General features: G+C 41.3%; 1 protein-coding gene across 2 annotated transcripts in view; it reads left to right on the top strand.

Annotated features, from left to right (window-relative positions):
• Positions 1-860: 860 nt before the first annotated feature.
• Positions 861-24,372, top strand: part of LOC110965893 (interleukin-2 receptor subunit beta-like) — a 28,969-nt gene continuing 5,457 nt past the window's right edge. Inside the window, exons 1-8 of one of the 2 annotated variants that reach the window (XM_022215088.2) lie at positions 861-1,187; positions 18,503-18,557; positions 21,229-21,431; positions 21,537-21,651; positions 21,915-22,005; positions 23,692-23,779; positions 23,870-24,009; positions 24,151-24,340. In XM_022215088.2, the coding sequence (XP_022070780.1) occupies positions 21,320-21,431; positions 21,537-21,651; positions 21,915-22,005; positions 23,692-23,779; positions 23,870-24,009; positions 24,151-24,340 (736 nt within the window). In that variant the 5' untranslated portion in view covers positions 861-1,187; positions 18,503-18,557; positions 21,229-21,319. Of the gene's footprint in view, positions 1,188-7,982; positions 8,102-18,502; positions 18,558-21,228; positions 21,432-21,536; positions 21,652-21,914; positions 22,006-23,691; positions 23,780-23,869; positions 24,010-24,150; positions 24,341-24,372 lie in introns of those variants that run through there. The other variant, XM_051945865.1, reaches the window with a different exon arrangement.

Below are 24,372 nucleotides of genomic sequence, written 5' to 3'. Positions count from 1 at the left end.
GTCCATCAGAACAATCAGTGATCTGGAGGCAGGGTTTTGGGCACAGCTCAAGATCCATTGATGGATTTGAGTAGTGAAGGCTGGTCTGTGGTCTGATCTCTCTCAAGAGCTACTGTGTTGCAGTTTGCTGAAAACCTAAATGCTGACTATGATAGAAAGGTGTCGGAATGCAGACCATCACAGCTTCTTCCATGTGGAGCAGTGAAGCTACAGAATGTTCTCCAGCTCGACCATGGAGCAATGGATGAAGATGGTCTGGTCTGAAGGACCGTTTTTAAATCTTGTGGATGACTTGGTTCATTATTCGGAGAGGAGATGGCAGCAGGCTGCTCTGCAGAAGAAGGCAGAGGCAATTTGATCCTATGGACAACGTTCTGCTGCTAAACCTTGGGTCCTGCATTCGTGTGGATTCTGCATTGACAGATAACCGTAGATATCATACATCATCATGGCAATTGCTTCCCCGTGTTCGACCATTTGACAAAAATTGTTCAGGAATGTGTTGCAGAACGGGATGAAGAGTTCAAGGTGTTGACTCTGCCTTCAGATTCTCCAGATCTTCGTCTGATCACCCCACCTTGCAGCTTTCAGGACTTAATAGATCTGCTGCTAACGTCTCTGTGTGTGGTACCACTGGACACATTCACAGGTCATTCAGAGCTTTCTGACGGCACAAGGGTCACCTCAGGAATATTAAGCAGGCGGTTTTAATGTTATGGGTGATCAGTGTATATGTTTGAACATATTTAAGAACTCAATGTTACCATCCAGAATTGTCTTTGTGTCTTTCTTAAAATGAATTATTGTCCTAATATCTGGAACATAGTCTTATAGTACACTGCACAAAGAACAACACTTTGACACCAAAATCATTGTGAAATATTGTCAGGACTCAAATGTAAATTGCTCAGGAAAAGGGTAAAAAATGTTGTTCTAAATGTATCCACAAGATCAAGTGATGATGACATCTGTGAGAAAAAGAAAGGAAGTGAAAGACTCAAAGCATTTCGCTTTTCTCATTTCTCTTTTCGTTAGCAGCCCGTTGTTGTAGTAAAGTGATTCCCTATCAGTACGGCTGAGACATTCTCTTGTCTGAATGTTGTAGAAGTCACACAAAGAGGAGTCAACCAAATTGATCTCTGCTGTTCCACGCTGAGGGAGTCGCCGCATTTTTCTGGCCCTAACTGGTGAGTGTGTCGATCTGATAAAGAAATTATCTCTGTTATCTCGCTGGAAACACAAGGTCCACTGGCACAGTTTTTGGAGCTAGGTCACATGGGGACTAAGCTTCAAAAAATATTTATTTTGTCCAGTTTTATTATTTGGTTTAAAAAGGTTTGTTGCGCTTTTAATAACTTATAAACTTGAGTGTGTTTTAACCAACATTATAAAACATTTTCAGGACAGTCAGTAATGTGTACTGAACAATACTTAGTCAACATTACATTAGGGTCTTCGCAGTGTTTTAAGTACGTCAAACTGTCTGATTTTCTAACCTTTGCAACAATCATATGATAATGTTTTTCGCTTCCACTGGAGGGCAGTACAGCTTCAGATCAGTGTTTAATCACCTTTTACAATATAGCCTCAGTATGAGCTCAGATTCTAGTCTCATAATTCGTGAATAAGACTCTAAACATGCAAAGGTCACACAGGCTGTTCAAACAGAGAAGTGAGAGTTTCTGTTACCAGAGCAGAAGTTTGTTTTCTTTCTATTGGTTTACAAAAAGCTGAAGTTAAATGTCTAGAGTGAACTTCATGAGTGAGGTGATACTGGACAGCTTCTTCTGTTTTTACCCGCCAGTGTGTTGCAGAATCACCATAAAAAACCCAGACATAATGGAGAATAAACCAAAATGACTCAGTTTCAAATGTTAAGAGCTGACTTAGTTTTTCCACCAGCAATAGGAATGTTTAGCAGGTGTGTTCACTGTTGTGTTTTTCCGCGCTTCTGACGTAAAGAAGATCACATGTGATGACCAATTAATGCAGAAAAGCGAGTAAAACCAAAGGTTCATTTCCCTGTTTTTGCCTCAAGGCCTCCCTGTAAAACCACAACTTGTAGTTGGGCTTTTGTATGGAGAAAACAAACAAGCTATGAAAATAAAATGAGGTGCTGGTTGGCAGCTTTTGCTACTTTGCTGCCTTCAGCAAACTCCTGTTAATAAAAACATTGTTGCTGTTCTTCTGTTTTTGTAAGGACAAGATGAAATATTTTATTTAATAAGCTTCAGAAGTCAGGGAAGGTAAATTTAGTTATCACTGGACACCCACTTCTTCATGCTTTCTGTTTGTATGCTAGCTGCTGTACAGACACAGCAGGGATATCAATTTTCTCACCTGAGTCTATGCAAGAAAACAAATGTTACCCACAAATGTTAAACTACTCCTTTAAAATGGATTTTGAAAAAGACTGAAAGCTAATTTGCGGTGGCAGTAATGAATATCTCCATTTGGCTTGTGATATACATAGAGTTGTTGCCACAGACTGTCAAGAGGGGAAGTCGGAGAACCCAAGTGCAGGCACAGAAAATGTCAGACGAGAGGGAAACAGGGTAAACAAAATGGGTTTTATTTTACAAACGACAACAAAGCCAATCCAGATAAGGAAAAACTGAGCAGAGGGGAAAACCAAACTAAACCGACTATCTAACAATCTTAATTCAACATAAAACTTTATCTAACAGAAATTCCAAAAAATCATTAAAGGGACATTACAGACACAAGCAGGGGTAATCGACGAGGGCAAGGACTGAACCAAGGTAAACTGAAGATTCGGGTGGGTGGAGGGGGTCCGAAGGAGAGGCAAAAACAAAAAGGTGTCCAGAACAGTCTGGGGCGGCTCTGAGGCATGGTAGCAACAACCAAATTCAAAACAAAACAGAACAGAGGGCAATCCAGAAGCTGGTCAACATACAAAGCAAAATATTCCAAGGCTGGAAGTGCAGGCAGACAAGACCGTTACGGAGGATGACCCGCAGGCTGGCAGGACAGGCGAGGCTGTTCCAGAGGCCGGCGACGACGGAGAAGGAACCACTCAGGAGGCCGCCAGCGGCAGACGAGACAGGGACCCTCCGCGACCCACTCGGGACAGGTGGAGGTGATTTTTGGAATGTTGAGGGACAGGTTCATGGTGGTTGTTGGGTGGAGTTGAGGGCCCGATGTTAGCCCCCATCCACACGAAGACAAACCGAGGTCTAAACGCATAAGTTTCTTGCCGAATCTGCGTATCATCCACACGAAGACGGCGTTTTGGGGGTCTGTAAATGATCATTTTTGAAACCAGGTTCCAGAGTGGAAAGATTTTGAAATGCCGTATACACTAGGGCTGCACCTAACGACGCGTCGACGAGTCGTCTGAGCACGATACGTCATCAAAAGCGGAAGTGAGCATGCAATGCAACAGAAATTCCCTTCCGACCGGAGCGCGGAACACTGACAAACGTCGGCGCGGCATCGTGCATAATACATGCACGACGCAGCGCCGATTTTCGTCCATGTTCCGCGCTCCGGTCGGAAGGGAATTTCTGTTGCATTGCGTGCTGACTTCCGCTTTTGATGACGTATCGTGCACAGACGACTCGTCGACGCGTCTTTAGGTGCAGCCCTAGTATACGCAGCTCCGTGTTTACTGGCTCTCCGCTACTTTTCAGATACACTTGCATCATAGTTTCATATCTTCATTGACACGCATGCAGTTTCATAACTTCATTGACACGCCTGCGCCACACGTGGCAACAACAACAACAATGGCAGCGTACAGTGTAGCAAATGTGCTGATGAAGCTAGTGACCCTACTATCCCCGTTGCAGCAAAATCTCCTTCTTCTCAATCACCACCGAGTTGAACAAACAATTATCGAGGACACCTTACGGCCCATTCATGCTTCCCGGCTTGGTCTCTGTTTACAACTTTTGCCGCAAGTGCGCATGCCCACAGTTTTTTTCTTCTTTTTGCGCGTGTTTCCGTCATATCGTTACAGCGCCCCTAGAGGTCTGGCATGTATTTTACAGCGTTTCCATGCGTATCGAGTGCATTCATGTAGACGCACACATTTTCTGAGACGCCGTCGTCTTTATGGTGATCGTTTTTGAAACTGTTAAACGTTTTGTCTTCGTGTGGATGGGGCCTTTGTGAGTTAGTCCACATAGGGGAAGATCGACCATGCATGGCAGCTGGCTGCATGCTCACCACACCCATCCTAACTGTTCTTGGTTTGGGGTTAGCAAATTGAGAGCAGGTGAACTTTTAAACAGGCGAGTGGCTAACTGGCGGACTAGCAGGTGGGTGACTGGTTGGATGTGATAAGGCCTGAGGTAGATCTAAAAACTCTAGAGCAAACTGAGGTAGAAGGTGAATGAGCCAGGGCTTTTGGGCAGCTTCATGGCGTTTCTGAGATAAATAATTTTCTTTAAGCTGAGGGTCCATTGCCCTTTTCCACAAGCCGTAGAAGTAGACGAGGGAATTCAGCAGTTTGTTGTACTCCCTCACCTGGACAGGGTCTTCCAGGGAAACAGAAGGCTGACTATTGAGGTCACTGTCCCATCCAAGGGCTCTATCTGACAAAAATGAGCAGAGAGTGCTGGAAGATATGCTGATGAGAGTTGACTGGGGACTTCCTCTATTTCGGGAACCTCGCCGTCCCTTAGGAGATACGTTTATTGCCACTCCAGTTCCCACGAAAGGAGACTCCCAGCCATAAACAGCTACGGTCTGAAAAATGGGGAACTAAACACGAAAGGGGGAAATCTAAAGAGGACCCAAACAGGATTAGACTGGATCTAAACCAGCTTTAATGGGGTCTAAAACTGGCTGAGCTGACTGGAGAAGACTGAGCTAAGCAAACGCCACACCCAATCTGAGTGAACCATACAGAATTTAAACATGACCCAAACTGGGCTCTGTGTCTGCTGACTTCAATTCTGGCCGGACTATACTGTTACAAGGGGCAGTTGGAGAACCAAAGTGCAGCTACAGAAAATGGCAGACAAGTTTGAAATATGGAAAATGGGTTTTATTTTACAAACGAGAACCAATGCAGATAAGGAAAAACTGAGCAGAGGGGAAAACCAAGCTAAAACGGCTATCTAACAATCTTAATTCAACATAAAGCTTTATCCCAACAGAAATGCCGAAAAATCAATAAAGGGACACTACAGACACAAGCAGGGGTAATCGACGAGGGCAAGGACTGAACCAAGGTAAACTGAGCCAACTAAAAATGAGAGGAAATCACTGAACAACATTCAGAGATAAACTTAGCAGGACGAGAACAATGGAAAACCAATCTAAATACACGAAGACACATTAACAAAACAGAGAATACACACAAATGGGGGAACTAAAGCTGACTTGGCAGACAGGGTCGGGGAGTCCAGAAACAGAATGAAAGCTGAGACGGAGCTGGGTAGAAGACAAGATGGGACAGGCCAGAATCTGGGGAAAGTACTGAGCCCAGGTATGGGGAATTGAAGAGAATCCAAAAGGGCAGAACTAAGTCCATGAAGGAATGTGAGTCTACGGTCCAGCAGAGATGAGGTGAATGAACAGGGCTTAAATACCTGGAGGTGTGATTGTATGCAGGTGAATGGCCTGATTACTGCAGCTGACTCTTGTCACAGCAATCAGCAGAATGCAGACAGGTGATGCAGGAGAGAGAATGAGAGAGACCAAGGGAGACAGACAGACAGATGCAGAGACCAACAGATGCAAACAGAGGGAGCCAGAGGGACAAGACAAAGAATATGTCAGGATTCTGCCCCAGTTGCTGCCTTCTTGTAGCCTAGCCATGCTACACCCATGTTTCTGACGGCACAAGGGTCTAGGGAAGCTCGACAGGGAGGGAGGCGGGCTAAAAGGTTGTCTATCAAATCCCTCTGCAGCAATTGGGTAGGTATACAACCAATCAACGCAACGAATAGGCTGACGTGGTTCCGAGAGCACCGGCGGGTTGTGGCTAAGTCCCATTAGCTTCCCAACCAGCCGTGGAGCCGCGGAGCCAACTGGTATATTAAGGATTTGCCATATCCCGTCGACATAAGTCCAAATACGTCTTTCTTCTCAATGAAACACTGAAGTGCCGTCCTTTGTTTATCTTTCAAGTTGAATTTTAGCTTCAAATCTTTAAGGGCTGTGGCCAAAGCCGAGTCGAAAGATAACTGTTTATTGTGCGCCGGTTGTTTCTGTCAGAATCGTCACGCCTCTGTCGTCACTTCGTTACACCCGCCTTCTGACTCTACACTTCATGGTGATTGGTCCGGCCAGTTTTAGGAGAATCCAGCCTCGAGCCTTATGGAGGGTAACTAGACGCACCCTGGCAGAGAATTAAATTCGTTGCCGTGGGTTGTCTAGCGCGGCTAGGCTAGCCTTCTTGTCCCTTTCCCATTTTTTTCCTCCCTTGTTGTTTTGTTCCTCTGGCTCCCCCTGTCTGCTGCATCCTGTCTTCTGATTACTGTCAGCTGATGCAATCAGTTCAGTTCCATTCACCTGGTTCCCTACTCTGCTATTTATGCCCTGCCCGTTCCCTCAGACTTTGCTGGCTCATTGTTGGACTCACATGCTGTTTCAGATGCTGCTCCCCCGCTTTCCCTACCCCTCTGGATTGCATCAGTTTTATGGACTACTCTGCTTTTCTCCCCTTTGTGGATTACCCCCCTTTTTGGACTCAGTTGTTTGGATGGACTTCTGTTTGTTTTTTGTGCCTTCAGTTTTCGGTTTCCCCGTGTGTGAGTTTCTTTCTTTAGCACTGTTGTTTGCCACTGTTTAGTTCTTGTAGCCACTTCAGTCCCGTTTTCAGTTTGTAGCAGTTTTGATTAATAAACCTTTTTTTTTATAATGCCCAGCTGCCTGTCTGTCATGTCTGCACCTGCGTTCTCCAAACACCCCCGTCGTAACAGAATGTGATGTAGGATATAGGAGGGAGAAAGACAAGCAGAGGTCATAACAGAGACGCTTGTGAATGCAGGGACTTTAATGCGATTTTATCAGTGCGTTATAGCCTTAGTCACCGTTACATTGCCTCATTTGCCAGCAAATAGTGACTTGACACTTGACGTGACATTTTTGAAATAAGTTTGCAAATTAAGGAAGAATAGAGGCATCAAACTAAGGCTCTTTGAGTTATTGATTAGTCTATACAAAGCTTTGCAGTTTTTAGCTCAATTTGTATCATCAAAATGAAGCAAAGCAGAAATGGGTTGTCACTACTAATATTTTCAATTACTTCAACTGAATAACTGTGTCTCTCTGTAATTTTTATTTGGTAATGTTTTGCTGTTTTTTAGAATAAGATTTTTGAACATTAAAGAAAAAAAAACCCTACAGCCAGCCATGGACCCTAATCACAACATACTTCATAATATAAACTAAGATACGACCATGCAAGAAGTTATCAGCTCCACCAAATGTTAGACACTCATGAAAGCAACATCCATGGCTATAACATCATTGGAACTTTCTATTTTTTCATTTATTAGCATGTACACAATATTTGGTTTGTATCATTACACACTTTAGAAAGCATTTGAAGGCTACAACTATGAAATCCTACCACTACTTACATGGACAGACATGATGAGAACAATAAAGCAAAGTGTAACGTGAACAATGAGGCATCTGTGTAGTAAGGGGAATTAAGGTCTAGTTTTGGAAAGCACTTGACTGTCATTTCTCACTATGTGATATAGTAACGCTCTGACACATGTTTAGAGGAAACAAATAAACTGAAACTCGGATTCTGCTATGCCTGGGGTTAAAGCGTAAAGCTTGAGCTGAAACGAACAGCAGTACAGAGGGAACAGAAACAAGCTAAGCAGCTCAGCAATAAAAAGAAATAGGGATTTCCAACATGTTGTTTCACACTTATTGAAACACGAACGGCACATCAAGAAGGTAGTACCATTAGGGGAAACCACATAACCACGTCTTACTCAGAAACCTTTCTGATACGTCACTTCTCATCCTGAGAGCAGATAGCTGAGTTTTAGAAAGCATTTTCAGTTAAACCTGAATGATTCTACAAACATGAAAATGATCAGTCACGAAGAACTCAATCAATAAGGAACAAGCACAAGGGTGAAAGAGCCAGAACACTACTGGACAGGTAGGCTATTGTGTTTTTCTGATGTAGATCAAGCATCTTTTTTCAGTGTAAGGAATGAATGAGACTGTGACAAGAAATGATGAAAGAGCAGACATGATAAGGATGTCGGAGAGGCTAAAAACGATAAGCGGTTTTAGAGTGAGAGCACATGTTCGTCGTACTCTAACCATGATAATGACATCAGCTGTGATGGTGACGAAACTGCAAGATGTTTTTTGATAACATTTGAATTTTGACCTATTTTTAAAAGTGAGACAAGCAGCGTAGTTTTACAAACTTCAAAATTCATTTACTGATGTTTTTAAGAGATTTCACTGGATCTTACAGCTTCAGATGTTCCACTGAACTGAAAGTTTGGGTGTTTGGGCAGTTTTTGTGGTTGGTAAACCTACCTTTAAAGCAAGCATACAATTTTAGAAACTTTTTAATGAATGTATATTAAGCACTGACAATAACCTTATGTCACTGCAGGGAGAAGGTTTGCGCAAGTGGGTTTTGAAAACTTATACAGACTTATTACACACTCTAACTGATATTTGACCAGCAAAATATTTAGATCAGATGAATATGATAATGCAGCATATGAAACACCTCATGCTGTGTTGTCAAGAAGAGCTTCAGGAATTGTAGGGGGAAATATTTAAGCTGAAACGTAATTAGAAGAACTAGCTTTCTGGAATCTGTACAAGTTAGGGACTGAAATGTAAACAACAATACAGTGGAGGCACCAAACTTACATCTACATACATTCATAAAACATTTATTTAAACAAACAACACAATAACAACTAACTGTGACGCAACAACGACAACACAGTTAAAGAAACAACAATACAAAACAAGCAATGTGGTGAATGTGAGTGAGGGAAAAGAGAAAGAAGAGAACAGGATGTTGCAATAATGGGGTCAGTATTAGGGTTTGAATTCAGTGTTCTGAGAAGAAAGGATGCATAGACCAGACCTGAAAGCAACTACTAATTTGGACACTTCTAGGAATTTGCTTTTGGGAATAAAAGAAAATTGATAAAGTTGTACCAAGTTTCAGTGACTGGAAGTTACTTGCATGGATGTTGTGATGCTGCGGTGCTGCTTCTGCTGATGCAGGTCAGAACAGCAGGGGACAGAGTGGAACCTCAAGTCGGTACTGAAGGATTTAGGAAGGATTTAGGTCGGACTCTTAGGAAGTACGACTCTGGAGGAATCTTAGAAGGGTTGACTAAAAGTGGTAGCTTAAAGTGTGATCTTTTATAAGGTAGTATTAACCCTGGACCAACTTCTTGATGAGGGCTGATGTCCAGATGTCCCTCACAGAGTTACACTTTCAGATAGTTTTTGAAGTTTGCATAATTTAAAAATGGTACGGTATGGTGATATATCGTTTACATGTGTGCACTCCTGACAGACAGCTATTCAATACAGGACAAAACACACCCATATGACATGAACCATTGTTCAGTCTCCAACTTTTTATGTGAGTTCCAAGTTGTGGTGTTTCATCGCGGCATTGTGAATTTGTTCCAGGATTCTGACCACTACTTCCTGCAGGGTCAGAAGTCGGTCAGAGTGTTTCTAGCAGGATTTGTTCCCTCGTAGGCCTGATAGTGAGTGGGGGTTTGAGCCAGTCTCTTGGCTAAACTAGACCCAATATGCATCCTGGATGTCTGGAGGTGTGCTATGGAACTTTCTGAAGGTCTGCTTTCTTGTGGCCTCCTCCTAAATAACACAAACTTCACACCATCCTGACAGATCTGGAAGGTGTCTTCCTTTAAGACTGCAGATCTGGTACGGCCCCTAACAGGGGACCCTCTCTCCAGTCTGATTGTAAATGGATAAAATTCCCTCTTTTTCTGTCTTAAAGTTTAAAATGGTTTATTGATCCTACATTATTAATATTGGCCAATATACAGATAAAAAAGCACTTTGAGATAACTTTTTCAAATGGAACATTTCAGCCCAGTGAACAGTTAAAAATATCTACTGTCTTTTTACAAAAATGAACTTCTGAAGTTACAAAGTTTTCACAGAGAAAAAGGAAGGAATAAGAAGCTCAGAAGCAGTTAAGAAGTGAGAGACTGAGAATAAGGGGAAAGCCCGTTTGATAAAGAGATGTGATGTATGTGGGAAGGCGACAGGAAATGGAAGAAGCGAGAGATAAAAACCAGACGGTGTGGAGGCGTGACAAGAGATAAAGAAGGGGCCCACACTTAATTTAAAGGTCAATGAAATGGCTTAATTACTTTCAATTTTTTTGCCAGATAAACTGGAGTTTGCAGTCTGTATGGCTTTGCTTTGAGACTCAAACACTCACACTTCAACCTGCTGGTAGCTCGTACCATTCTTCCACTGATCAGTGCTGCTCTCTCAGGTTAAGCTGTTCACTCCTACATGCTACATTCTGCTGTTTTGCCTCATGCTAATTTCTCCCACGCTCCATCCATCCAGTTTCGAAAAACAACTATGGCTTTATAGTCAAACCGACACAATCCTTGGATTCCAGTTAATAAAACTAGTGTGGTCCTGTAGTTCAGTGTACCAAACAAATCCCTCCGTGATGTCTCTGACTGATCGTTTTTCAGTGAATCACTTATGATAAATGGGATATTTTCCCTACTACTCTGTCCTTGGGCTTCCAGAGCTGAAGACATGCACTGACAATGTAAAGGGATCTTTATTATCTACATGTACACTCCCTGTGATTAACTGAATAGCTACCTACATCTAACCTCAGTCAACTCAGCTGCTGACAGATTGGTGGTGTTTGCACTGAAATCAGCCCTGCAGTGTACTAAACCGCTCCATTGGTGGCACTGTTGTCACTTCAGTTAGTAATGAGACATAAAATATGATCCAGGATGCACAATTTAAGCTATAGTTCTGAATTTTAAGGCTCATCAGATGCCACAATGCTACATAGTGGTGTAATATTCTGCAGTACCTTGTGAGATCATTTTTTGTTGCATTATGACGTAAAATGAGTCAGATTCACATGAATGATGAGCATTGTTACTTCATTTGCGCCTCAGTCAGCTTGAATGGAGCCTAAGTCTGGTGATCTGACTAATCATCTTCGTTCTTTCTCCCAAAAATGGTCATTGAGAACCTATCATGATAACCCTCTGCACAGGACTGTACTCAGTGAAACCTGTTGTCTCAGCTCTGAGTAGTAATGTGTCGAAATGCTAGAAGGGCTGAGAGTAAAATGAAAAGTAGCTCATTTTCTGCCAGTTAGAGGTTGAAACCTCAGAAGCCTCTGCACCAGTATTGTCAAGAAAAAATGTAGCACAAGAAAAGATGAGAAGACTTACTGCAGTGAGCTCTTTTTTTTAATTATTGGAAAAAAAAAGTTGCTTTCTGGGAAGGGCTAGGAAGTGGTTTGTGAGTGTGTTTAGTGTGTGTGTGTGTGTTGTTTGTGGTTTAATTTGTGTCTTTCTGAAGCAGAGAGGCAAGAGAAGAAGAAAGGAAGGAGAGAAAGAAAGAGAAGAAAAAAGTCAGCTTTTAAAAAAAAAAAAAAAAAAAAAAAAAGCTGTTAAACCACATTAGGGAAAGTCCAAAATGTCAGAAGCAGATATATCTAAACAGGACATAAACATACCTCAGTGTAAAAGGTTAAAGACAGGACCTGGCAAAGTGATACTAGACAGAGTTCTTGATTTGATAGTGTGACCCAGCAGGCTGTTTTCCATCATGTGACAAGTGCTCATTGCTGAATAAGTGCAGCCATTCATTTGGAAAGTCACTGGACTGTCCAGTATGTCTTTGAATCATGTTATCAGTCTCATGACATCAGATGTGAGTCAAAAGAATGTGAGTCTTATAAAAATAAAAGCTAGATACACTCAGTTGTCAGAAGCCATGCAGACCAGAGGTTCACAGCCTTTCTGAGTTTAAGGACCAGACAGCAGCTATCATGCTTCACATGGATTAATGAGTAGTACGTTGAGTCTCCCCCGCTAGTCACAACCACGGGTCTGCATTCCTCTGGACGATTTCTATTCATCTTACTGGCTTCTTCTTTCTCCCTCTTGTACTCCTCGCCGACTCTGTGAACCAGGGCCCTCCTAAACTTATAATAATCATTTTAACCATCTTCTTCAACAAATCAACACTCTAGAATATATGTATTTCAGCAAGCATAATCATGTGGTTAACTTATAATGTTTCTTATTTGATCTTTTTATTTGTCTGCTTAAAACCTTTGTTAGCTTAAGGCCTGAGTGCTTACTAAGACCTCAATTTCTGCATCCCACTTGACAACAGACAAACAATCACACCAATGTAGAGTAACCAATTAACCTCAGCATATTTTTGAACTGTGGGAGGAAGCCGGAGTACCCGGAGAAAACCCACGCATGCACAGGGAGAACATGCAAACTCCATGCAGAAAGATCCCAGGCCCACCCCGGGATTTGAATCGGGGATGATCTTGCTGCAAGGCGAAAGTGCTAACCACTACTCCACTGTGCAGCATGATGGAAACAGTAGAAATAAAACAGCTGCCTCACATCCTTTGCAAAGAGGAAATAACTCTCAAACTCTACAGACAGCAGGCTAACTACCTTGCCAACTGACAGCGAGGACAGCACCTGTAATTTGACCTTAATGTTCCTTTGACCTAATTCAAAACTGTTCATTGATCATTTTAATTTTCCTAGTAATATGTAAGGCTACAAACAAAACCATATGCAGTTTGTAGGTCTTATGGCAGTTACATCCACCTCCTTGCTTCCTGCTGGGTTTTAACAGATCAGCATTAAACGACCTCAGACCCAGTACAGATGTGAGGCACCGCTGATGGAGACTTCTTCTACAGCAGACAGAGCACAGATGTGATAATGATGGCTGCATCCCACTGGGTGGTCCTGGCTTGTGGTCATATCAGGCTGTCTTTAACTGCAGGAAGTTGTGTGCTGTTTTAGGGCAGCCTGAACCTTTGCACGTTTCTGCAAGAACCGACCCTGTAGAACCACTTTCAGGGTTCTTATTAGGGAAGGTAAAAATACCTAGTGATGGGAATGTACTTACTGATCTGAATAACCCTAAAAAACTGCTGGGCACCCCTGAGTGCCGCTAGGTTAAACTCAGACAAGACAAATGCTGGCTAGTTAAACTCAAAAAGGACTTTGATAGGCATATTTCTGCACTCTTGATATCTTCATCAAATAGAAGTTCTCTCCACTCCAACATCTCTATTAACAATGTAAAAAATCTCTTTAAAGACTGACATAACAAACCCTTCATTGGTCTTTTTCTACACACTTATAGAACTTGCATTGCATCCAGTAAGTACATTTTTTGTTGTTCTACACTTGGAGTTAAAGATGTGGTTGAAGCTGCTGGATCCTTTATCACAATGGAATCAGACAGGCTGAAAGGGTTGATTATGGGACTGTTTCTATAAATGTTATGTTAAGCCTTACAAAGCCATGTTTCTGGAGAAGTACATATACTAAAACCACCTAATCCATAAAAATACTGATCAAGTCTTGCGAGGTCTCATTGTCGTAGACGTTCGCCATTGTGAATTTCGGCCGTGTTATTACGGTACACGCCCCGATAAAAGCTTCGTAATTGCGGCTTCGTTATAACGGCTCATAGGGCTTTATCGTTTGAAAAAAGCAAATTTGGGGCCAATGTTTATATCTTATCATTGGTCGACTTAAACATACGGGTGTGCATATTTTATGTTAATTAGCGAGCCGAGAATGTTCGGTTTCGGCTGTGTGTACGAGTAAGCGTAAACTGAGTATACTCGGTCCTGGCTTTTTAAGGGTTAAATGATCTCAACAGAAAGCTAATTGTTTTTTGCTTGTTAAGGTTTCTAACTGAGTGACATGTCAGTTTCTATAAATCCTTAAGAAACAGTGCTTTCGTGCCTTCTGTGTTACTCATTTATATGCATGTCATTTTTCTACAAAAGGGAAGGAACTAATGCTATCCCACAATGACTTGCAGCAGCAAAATTCAGAGTAATGCACCGTTTATAGCAGAACTGTGACGCTAACATCTGTTGTCGAATGATTACAAAAGTGCAGCTGCATCCTCATTCTCTTATGACCGGTGCTTTCGTCATCAATTACCATTTATATCTCTCATTGACCTCAAAGTATTTTCCATTAATGTCATGCTCAGGAAAAGACATGAGATGTCATTTTTGGACTATTTAACAGCAGCCCTGCTGTAGAGCATGCTGGATCACTGCCATGACTGACTGCAATGCTTAGGAAGGAACTGAGTTGATGAAATCTGCGCCACCTCCACTTTTCCTGCTTTGGTGAGTCAAAATGTCTGGTGATTAAGTCCATTTTAAACATTAGCATTTAGCATTCAGCTTCAGAGCTTTGGCAAACAGTTGTCAAGTTGTCAGTTGTTTTTCTTATCAGATAATAAGTTTCATTGAAACCACACAACTCAACTTGAAACAGACAGACTCTGAACAATGGTTATAAAAGAGTGAATACAGCTAAGTAGGTTTTAATCAGCTATAGGACAGCAATAACAAATTACATCGAATATCTTGGGCCGTTTACTGCTCAGTGCTGTGAACAGATTATTTATAGCTCGTTTCATAGATCAGGCAGACTGCTTCTAATGACCATGAACATTTAGCAACAGTAATGAAGTACATTTGTCAGATAGCTGTATGTGTTATGTGCATAGTCCAGGAAACAAAAGAGGGAAATCAGCAGATATAAGCATCCCATCACATCCCTGCGATAAGCATCATCTATAAAATCAAATTCAATTCAACACAAAAGCTCAAAACACCCAGTTTCAAGTTTAAAAAGATCCCTTTTATCACAGCGCAAGCCAGTCACAGCATGGTCATAACAAACGCCATGTTCGAGCACAAGGCATAAGAGTAGCTGATACCAGAGCACCTTAAGCCAAAACCTGATGATCGACTTTGTATTCGTGTCTTCAGACTGTATGTCTCGGACCTTAGAGTGAAGAGAGGAGCAGCGCTGTTAACTGATCACCACCTGGTGGTGAGTTGGATCTGATGGTGGTAAACCCAACGTGTAGTGAGGGTGAGCTGGGAATGTCTGGCTGAGGCCCCTGTCCATGAGGTTTTCAACTCCTTCCCCTGGAAGAGTTCTCCTGCATCCTAGGGAAGGTTGGGGCCATGGAATCAGACTGGGCCGTGTTCAAAGCCTCTGTTGCAGAAACAGCTGTTAGGAGCTGTGCAGTCAGAAGGTCACTGCTGAGTGTTGACCCAAAAAGGAAGCTATCAGACTGAAGAAGGAGGCTTTTTGGCCCTGATTGGCTTATGGGCCTACTGAAGCAGCAGATAAGTACTGATTGGCCAAAAGGGCTGCAGCGAAAACTCGGGTATGGGAGGAGTTCGATGAGGCGATGGAGAAGGACTTTTGGTTGGCTTTGAGGAAGTTCTGGCAAACCGTTCAACGCCTCAGGAAGGAGAGGAAGGGCTTTGTACAGTCAGGGGAGAGAACTGCTGACCTGGACCGGGGACACTGTCGAGTAATAAAAAGAGCACTTCGAGGAACTCCTGAATCCCGTGAACACATCCTCTGCTGAGGAGGCAGAGACTGAAGACTCGGGGAATCTTCATCCATATCTGTGGTAGAGATTGCAGAGGTAGTTGTCCGGTGTACAAGTATCTTTAGATCACTGCAAAGGTGACTGTTAATTATTGTTTGACCAAGCTGGTGAGCAACTAAAAACTAAAACTAATTTCTTTTCCAGAAAAACATTATGTTTTTCAAAACACTGTGGACAGACATTGAGGCAGTTTTTTCATCAGTACATGATGTTTTTACATCCATGGCTCTGCTGGACGGCCTTGGATGTTGTTTTCAGTCTTTATTAGTACTGATGCTAACAATAATACTGAGGCTGAGTGGCCCTCCTTCTCTGTAAGGCCTACCAGACTTAAGGTTTTAAGACTTAAGGCGCTTGCTGGGCTGCACAGTGGTGTAGTGGTTACCACTTTTCTTGTGCATGCGTGGGTTTTCTCCGGGCACTCCGGCTTCCTCCCATAGTCCAAAAATATGCTGAGGTTAATTGATTACTCTTAACTTTCCATAGGTGTGAGTGTGATTGTGTGTCTGTATATGTAGCCCTGTGACAGACTGGTGACCTGTCCAGGGTGTCCCCTGCCTTCGCCTGAGTCAGCTGGGATAGACTCCACCACCCCCCGTGACCCTAATGAGGATAAAGCGGTGTGAATGGATGGATGGATGGATAAGGCTCTTGCTACTGTTTTACCTCCACACATTAAACACTGATGTTTTTTTATTGCGAGTCCTCACTGAACACACTCTAATGACCACATTTTGCTGCAGCTGCCAGGTATTTTTTTACTGAATTTGGGAAATCCATTGTGCACCTGCAGCCAGGAAAAACTCGCAGAACAATTCAAAGCTTACTTCACTGCTGTTTTTGTTTGACCTGATTGACTTTGTCTTGAAGCTTAACTGCTCTGTTTATTATTAATGGTTTTAATATTTTACTCATTTACCATTTTATCAGGTTTCTTACTGGTATTCCTGCATTTTCTGCCTAATTGTATTCTTGCTCTGCAGCACTGTAAACGAGGCCTTTACCTCACTGTCACTCTAAGTTTACACAGGGATGAATTGATTGAATGATTGATATGAGCAGTTACAGCAGAGTGACCGGAATCTTTCAGAGGATCTGTTCAGTTCAAGTTCCCTTTTCTTGCCTTTTTATAATCAAATGAGAACATGTTTATTTGTAGCATTCAGACATAGATTATTGATACATTTGCTCGTGTCGTTAATTCCACATAACTGAAAATGTTCACTTCAGTTTCTTACATCCATCATTCTGATGATAACTTCACATTTATGTTTATTGAGCCCATGATCTGATTACGGCTGCTTTTAGAACTGTGGGCGTTGTTAGCAGGAAGCACACCTGTGAGATTAGTGGAACATTTGGTTTCTCAGAAAAAACACTCTGACCTTTATTAAGTTTCCAAAACAGGTGACCGGAGAGAAAAAAAAGTAAGTGGGCTTTCCCCTGTCAACCGAAATGGCAAAAAACAGCACTGTGCAAAAGTTTTACCTGTTAAAATAAAGTGAGCTCACTTTGTCTCAAATACATTCAATGTAGCAAATAATAGTTTCAAAAACACTTGCACACAACTTTTTTCCATCACTTGGCAGAAAGGTTGGTCTGAACATCTGGGAGAATTCATCACAGTCTGTGGACTTTTGGCTGAAGCTGGTCTTTTTCAGACATGCTGTGAAGCTGCAAATTTAAGTTAGATAGCCCCCTGAATGTGCTGTGTGATTGATAAGAATTACAACATTTTAAGGCATAAAGCTTTTGCACTGTTTAGTATGCAGTGCATATAAATGCTGTTTGCAAACTGCAAAAAAGCATAAGAGAGCAGCATGGTGGTGCAATGTTTAGCACTGAATCTCTGAGTTGACTGGATTCTTTCTTTGTGGACTTTGCATGCTCTCCCTTTGTGGATTTTCATGTATAGATGAACTGATCATTTTGAAATGGCTGCAGGGGTGAGCTATGGTTGTGTGTCTGTCTGTGCTGCACTGGTGAAATGATCACTGGGATAGACTCCGGTCCACTCATGACCCTCATGACCCTGATGACAGGATGAGCAGGCATAGAAAATACATAGAGAAAAGAAAATGTTGCTTTAACGGGTGCTTTTGTGCAGTTAAACTGTGTGAAAAGATTTTTCGAACGTGAACATTTTTCAGAAGGGAAAGTTGTAAACGGGGCTAGTGGGTTGTGATAACCACACACCACAAAATCCTATCTGAAACACACAGGCACACATTTATTTTTCATCCTGTTTTTGAGTTTAAATGTCAGTCGGCTTCTAAAGCAAAGCAGCCAGTTTTCAGTACATGTCAGTTGACTGTTAGCCACAAAAGGCAAGTGTGGGTAAAGAAAAGAGCACATAGCAAAAACATATTAAATGACAGACTGTGTTTGTGTGCCTGTAGATTTGCGCTATGCCCATACATAAAACAAATTGGGGAAATGACAGACTGTAGAGAAGTAAAGGTGCATAAATAATTAACTTGTATGGGGAATAAAAACACTGAACTAGCCAGTATGCACCGGTGTGGGTTTTTTGTTCATTTCTCTTGAACTGTCAGCTACTAGGTGCAGAGATAAGATCAAAACAGGTCTGAGTATTAGTCTGTAGAATGCACTAATGGGTTAATAGATATCATCGCAAACACTCAAAGGTGAGAATTTCCACACAGTCAGATGTTTGCCAGGAGGGGGTTTTGTATTCAAATCGAGAGTGGACTTATAAGATCCATCCTGATTAAGTGGTTGATTTCTAAGTAGTGGTTTTCGGAGACCTCAAACAATATCTGTTGACGGGGCGTTACTTAATGTATGACAGCAAAACCTCATATCTGGTGTTTTTCCACAGAACATCAGATGGAATCAAGTGAACATTAGAGGCAGATCCTGGGCAGCTTTAACAGGTAAGACATCAGTGATCATACTTATGCTTCTTCATAAGACCAGATTGCTTAATGTTCAGTAAGTAAGAGGTGCTAAATCACATGTTATTCATGTCATCAGGGGGTAAAAGAGAGGCAGCAGGCAGGATGTTGCCAATTGTGTGGATTTTTTTTATTTGTTTTTTGTGTGAAAATGGTGTGATGACATTATTGAAAATGTTTCAATGCACCCACATCTGATTAAATGTATTATTGTTGCGCTTGTCTTTGAGATGGATCACGTTTTACTGGCATCATCTGCAACGTTATCTTTTCAAATTCGTATTTTTATTTGTGTCAAGATGTAAAAGATGCAAGAGTGCAGGTGACAAAGCAAGACAACGTTCTTTATTTTATCATCTAATTCACTCTAACTCAGTCATTACAACCACAGTGTTCCACTTGCAATTTTTTCATGAGCCAATACTGAATTAAAAATAACTATGGTTATATGTGTTATATGCACAGATGACTTGTTCTATTTCTGGCAACAAAGAGCCCTAAATGAACAAATGAACTTGAATCTCCAAATGCATTTCCTACAATGGAAGACCATGAAGGATGTTGCCACAAACCAATCAGAAACAGACCTGGAATATTTACAACTACAGCGTTATTTTTTCCAGCTGTGACATCGCAGCTAAGCGTGGTCCCTAATGACTTGTCAGAGGTTGTATCAGGAGTGAAAGCTGCAAACTTAATGCTTTAGCTGCACTTATAACACATTAAATGGTAAAAATCAGCTGTGTGCACGACAGTAATCCCAGATTACTGTGTTTTGCCTGGCTGTGGTGATGTGATTGCAGATTTGTTCGAGAATATCAGCTATTTAAGCACAACAGCAGCAATTGCTCAGGGTGCTAAAGTATGATGAAATAAAACAATGGGACAGGATGCATTACTCCAGCGTAGGATGGACTGGTTGACATTTGGCTTTGGTCAAATTAATGAAGCTGCAGTTCCCAGTCTGCTGTGCTCATTGAGAACTGGGAGGTGACGGGATTGATACGCATCAAAAGAGTTCATTTCTGTTTTTAATAGTGTGTTGTGTGAGCTATTTATCCATTACCAGTTTATTACCTACAGTAGTTTGGAGAAGCAGACAGAAGGAAACATTGCAAACATTCCTGGATAAATCTAGACTGTGGGGGTTTGGAAGAGAGTGAAATGTAACTGATTCAGTTTCCTGTTGGTTGGTTGGTTGTTTTACCTTTTTAAGAGCCTAAAATATGGTACTTTCTGCTGACCCCAGCCACAGCAGTTCATCACTGAGCTTCAATGCTGCTACTTCTATATGTGCCTCCAAACTGGGGGTCCACTAACAGCCAGCTACTGTAGATAATATATTGACTATAGACAGGTATCTTGCACATTCCCACTTTAAAAAAATAAACTAATCCTTTAAAGGGATCATATTGCACAATTTTTTTGGTTTATTTTTGATCATATTTTCATGTCCTCAGTGTGTTGAGAGGCACATGAAAGGTAGGCGAGAATCATCCTGTTGTTTTGCTCCTTGTTTCTGATTGCCGTAGATCAGAAAGTGTGTCTCTGGACCAGTCATTCACTTTGCAGCCTGTTGTGACGTCACAACAGGCTGCAAAGTGTATAGTGTTGGACCGTTAACGCTCGTGTCGTCCTGCGGGCCAAAACTGATCCGTTTTAAAGTTTGAAAATGTGAAGAAAAAAAATTCACAGTGAAACTTCAACATTTTTTGGGAAATCTTTGAGCATTTTTGGGTGGAAATATAAAGAAATATTTTTTTTAAATGTTCGTAAAGAAAATATTTAGTTTTACTGATAAATATGGAATCACTTTAATATTTTTAGGATAGTTTTGGAAGATTTTTACTAATTTTTTGAAAATATTTACAAGACTTCTCCTGCCGCTTTTGGGGGATTTTTTTTTTTAAAGTAAAACTTTTAAGGGAATTTCTAAGGAATTATTGCAATTTTCTTCCTGAAGGTTTTACAAATTTTCAGAAATTTGGGGCATTTTTTTTTTTTTGCTGAATTCTTTTTTTTTGCAGACAAAGAAACAATATTTTTGGTGCCTGTAAATGAGAACAACACGAGGGTTAAACAAAGGGTGAACAGTTAGTAGGGGATAAAGAGTCTTTTCATTATACATATGGAAGTCAACTTCAAAGTTCAACCTTTCTGATTTCCAGTAGTCAAACAGTGAAGAAACAGGTTGAAAGAAAATAGTCAGAGAGCAACAAACAGTACTTTTCACCTGGTCTTTCTCTATGATAGTCTTTACATTTAGTAGCTTTTGAGCGAGATGGTGGATTCCAACTGGAACAGTCAATAAAATAAATGATAAATTCACAATCAAGAACATAAAAACATGTGACACCGATGTCGACTTTTAAAATATTACTGAATCAAGATTATCTACCAAAACACATAAACAGGTGGAACCACAGCAGACGAGCCGAGGCAGGACCTGAAACAACTCTATTTCTGTTGTTTTCGGTCACCTGTTGCTGTCACACCTGATGCTTGCTGTATTTGTGATCAGGGGTGTTTAAGCGTGACGCTCGATGCAGAAATAAACTGTGACAAACAGGCCAAAGGGATGAGGAGGAGCAACATAAAGTGTGTCATCTTTTTGCCACGTGACAAATGTGGTATGCTTTTATTTGCACAGGAAAAGAAGAAGAGGGTCGTGAGAAACAAGCACAGCAAACCTCCAAATCTTTCACTCACCCAACCGTCCTGATGGTTTGACATGAGTAGTGATGACGGGACAAGCGGAGATGAATAAGACAACTCGTCTCCTGTTTGTTCTGCTGCTCCTTCTTCAAGCCCGTACCATCAGAAGTCAAAACTGTCCCAGCCTTCCAGTCAACAGTGAGTGATTTTGGTTCATTCCTAAAATGATGATGAGAGGTGAAATGATGAAAGCTTTCTTGTGTCACCTGTTTCATGTCATCTCATCTCTCTGCTTTCTCACAGACCTCACTTGTTACAATGACTACAAGCAGAACATCACCTGTGTGTGGAACAGCACATACATGTCTGATGACTGCAAAATACATGCTGAATATGCTACGGAATATTATGCTATCAGGTAATGACAGCAGTCACACAGAAAAACTAGACAGTTATGTATGACATCATCCATCCATCCATCCAGTCTATCACAGTACTACATATAGAGAGACACAATAAAGCACAGAGAGTAAAATCATTTCTTTTTGTGTTTTATGTTTATTTTGATTACTGCAGGTACAGTAGCATATGTATGTAATATATATATATATATACACACTTACAGTCATTAAAAACTTTGAGACAATATAATAAACATGTTTTCCTCACTTCAAACTACAGGTCTTCCTGTAGCCTCAAGCCTCTTGATGTCTCCAGACCAGCCCTAAAGAATTGCTCTATGCTGCTTTCAAAGGACCCGGATGCCTACATGGTGAGTCTGTACCCAAATATTGTTGTTGTTCTTCTTCTTCTTCTCCTCATTATTATTATTATTATTATTGTTATTATTATTATTATTATTATTATTATTATAGTCCCTGATCCAAAAGAATGTTTCATATCTCCATGTATCAAATTAGAGAAAAAATAATCTCTGGATGTTTAACTGGTAGCTAAATGGCTTTCTTGCTGAGACTTAGATGAGAAGACCGATACCACTTTTTTGCTTAATAAAATCTAAAATACATATAAATATCATATCTCATGCTACATCATAAACTGCATCGCATCATGGACAGCACACCACAGAAATACATTTCAAATAATTCCCCTAATTAAAGTTGAAAAGTAACCATTTTGCTTTGGCATGAAGAGATTCGTCATCCTTCTCAGCAACTACTATTCTGAATTGAATCGCAGTTTGTGTTAGGTATCAGTTGACACCAAAAATAGCTCAGACAATTCTCACTAAAATATAAAAAATTAGCAAGAAAAGGAAAACTATATAATTGTTGGTAATAATGTATCCACTGCTCGGTTATGTCAGGTTCTTTCAGCACCACAGACAGCTCACTGAGTGACAGAGAGGGAAAAAGCCAAGAGGCACAGAGAGAAATCCAGCCTTCTGGAAAAACAATAGTTGGATGGCTACCTTCACATTTCGAGCAAAATAACTGCAGTTACCACCTTTATTTCTGCTGTAAAGGCCTTCCTGGTTTAGTCCAGCGTGGTTCTGTCTTGGACTTCCTCTTCCCAAGCTTTAGTGCTGAGAATGCATCAGAGGAAGTACATCAGCATTCTCGTTCCCTCATGCTCATCTGAAATCTGCGATAGAGCTGACAGATGATCCGGAGCCTGGTTGACCGAAAATGTGTTTGAGGCGTGAGAAACTTTTCTCTCCACTTGGTACAGTAACAGACACTGTCACCATGTTGTGAAATGCTGAGGCTGGGATAGGGTTCAGTGACTTTGGATGGCCTTTTTCGTTTCCTCTCTTCCATAAATAAAGCCAAACAGACTGGAAAACGACTCCAGCATCTTAAAACGCTCACAAAGGCCTGTGATGGCAGAATCCAAGAGTGGAGTGAAATCCATTCTTCAGTGAGTGTTCCTGTCAGGAAAGGCCACTGACATCTTCATCTCAGCTGTGTCTCTGGCATCTGTTTGGCTGAACGAATCACTGTTCTGTTTGTATTCCTTAAGGAATTAGAAAACACAGTCCACTTCATGCTGGAGCACATCGATTTCCCCATGTGGGGTCTCGAGCAGCTTGCTGACATGATTCACCTCACGTAGGACATTGTACCAGATGGTAACGGTCAGCAGGCATTCTATGACATGATCTCCTGTTGTGGGTCTGGCTGCAGACACAGTTTCACTGTCACCTAATAACAGTGGGGCAAGTGTTCAGATCTGTTACTTAAGTAAAAGTACAACCACCACGCTGTAAAATAATATTATGATATTTACTGTAGACAGGGTTATCCATCTTCTCATCTCATTCTTATCAAGAAGACATAATTCTCAAAATGGAGAATTGTTCTTTAAGCAAACAGTACCTCTAATTATGATCATTTCCAGTAAATGTAATTTATTGTAAAGTGTTATTTTGTGGTTTTGCATTGTTTTCTTATGAATGTTTTCTACAAGTAATATACTTTTCTATATTTTTTTCCAGTTTCAAACATTTCAGAATTTTAAGATGACTCTTACCTGTAACACTATGAAGCAAAGTGTAATCATGTACTATATGCCAGTTTGTCACGGTGAGTATGACCAACAACGTATTGCCTCTTTGCGACATAACCTGTGAGCTTTTCATGGTGACCGAAGACAAACTCTGTGTGATCTTGCAGTAAAGCTGGATGCTCCGCCAAAACCAAACATCAACTTAACCACTGTTTCCTGGTTGGCCCAAGTCACCAAGCATCGCGAAATCTATGTTTTCAACACTGAGCTGCAGTGTAAAAAACAGAATAGGCCATGGACAGTATGTGTAAGTTGAGTAATAGTAACAGTGGAACAATCTGTGCAAATGCCCCGTGAATTGTGGTTGCATGAAATCCAAGCATGAGTCTGTAAACTGATGTGACAATCAACTTATTAAACATCCACAAACTGATTTCTTCCTTGTCAGGATTGCATTTTGCAGTGGAATCTGAATAAAGATGTGTTCCATTGCCAGCTGGATAATGAAACGCTGATGAAAGGTGAGCGGTATGAGGCACGCGTTCGTGTGCAGTCCGTTATCAATTCAAACCTGGGAGCCTGGAGTGACTGGAGTCCTACTGCATCATGGGTGTCAAGCGTAGGAAAGGAACCACAAGGTAAATGTTGTCTAACGTGAACAAAGCTAACT

Source organism: Acanthochromis polyacanthus, chromosome 3 (assembly GCF_021347895.1).
Source record: "Acanthochromis polyacanthus isolate Apoly-LR-REF ecotype Palm Island chromosome 3, KAUST_Apoly_ChrSc, whole genome shotgun sequence".
NCBI lineage: Eukaryota > Metazoa > Chordata > Actinopteri > Pomacentridae > Acanthochromis > Acanthochromis polyacanthus.
This window is presented reverse-complemented; position numbering and strand designations above follow the sequence as displayed.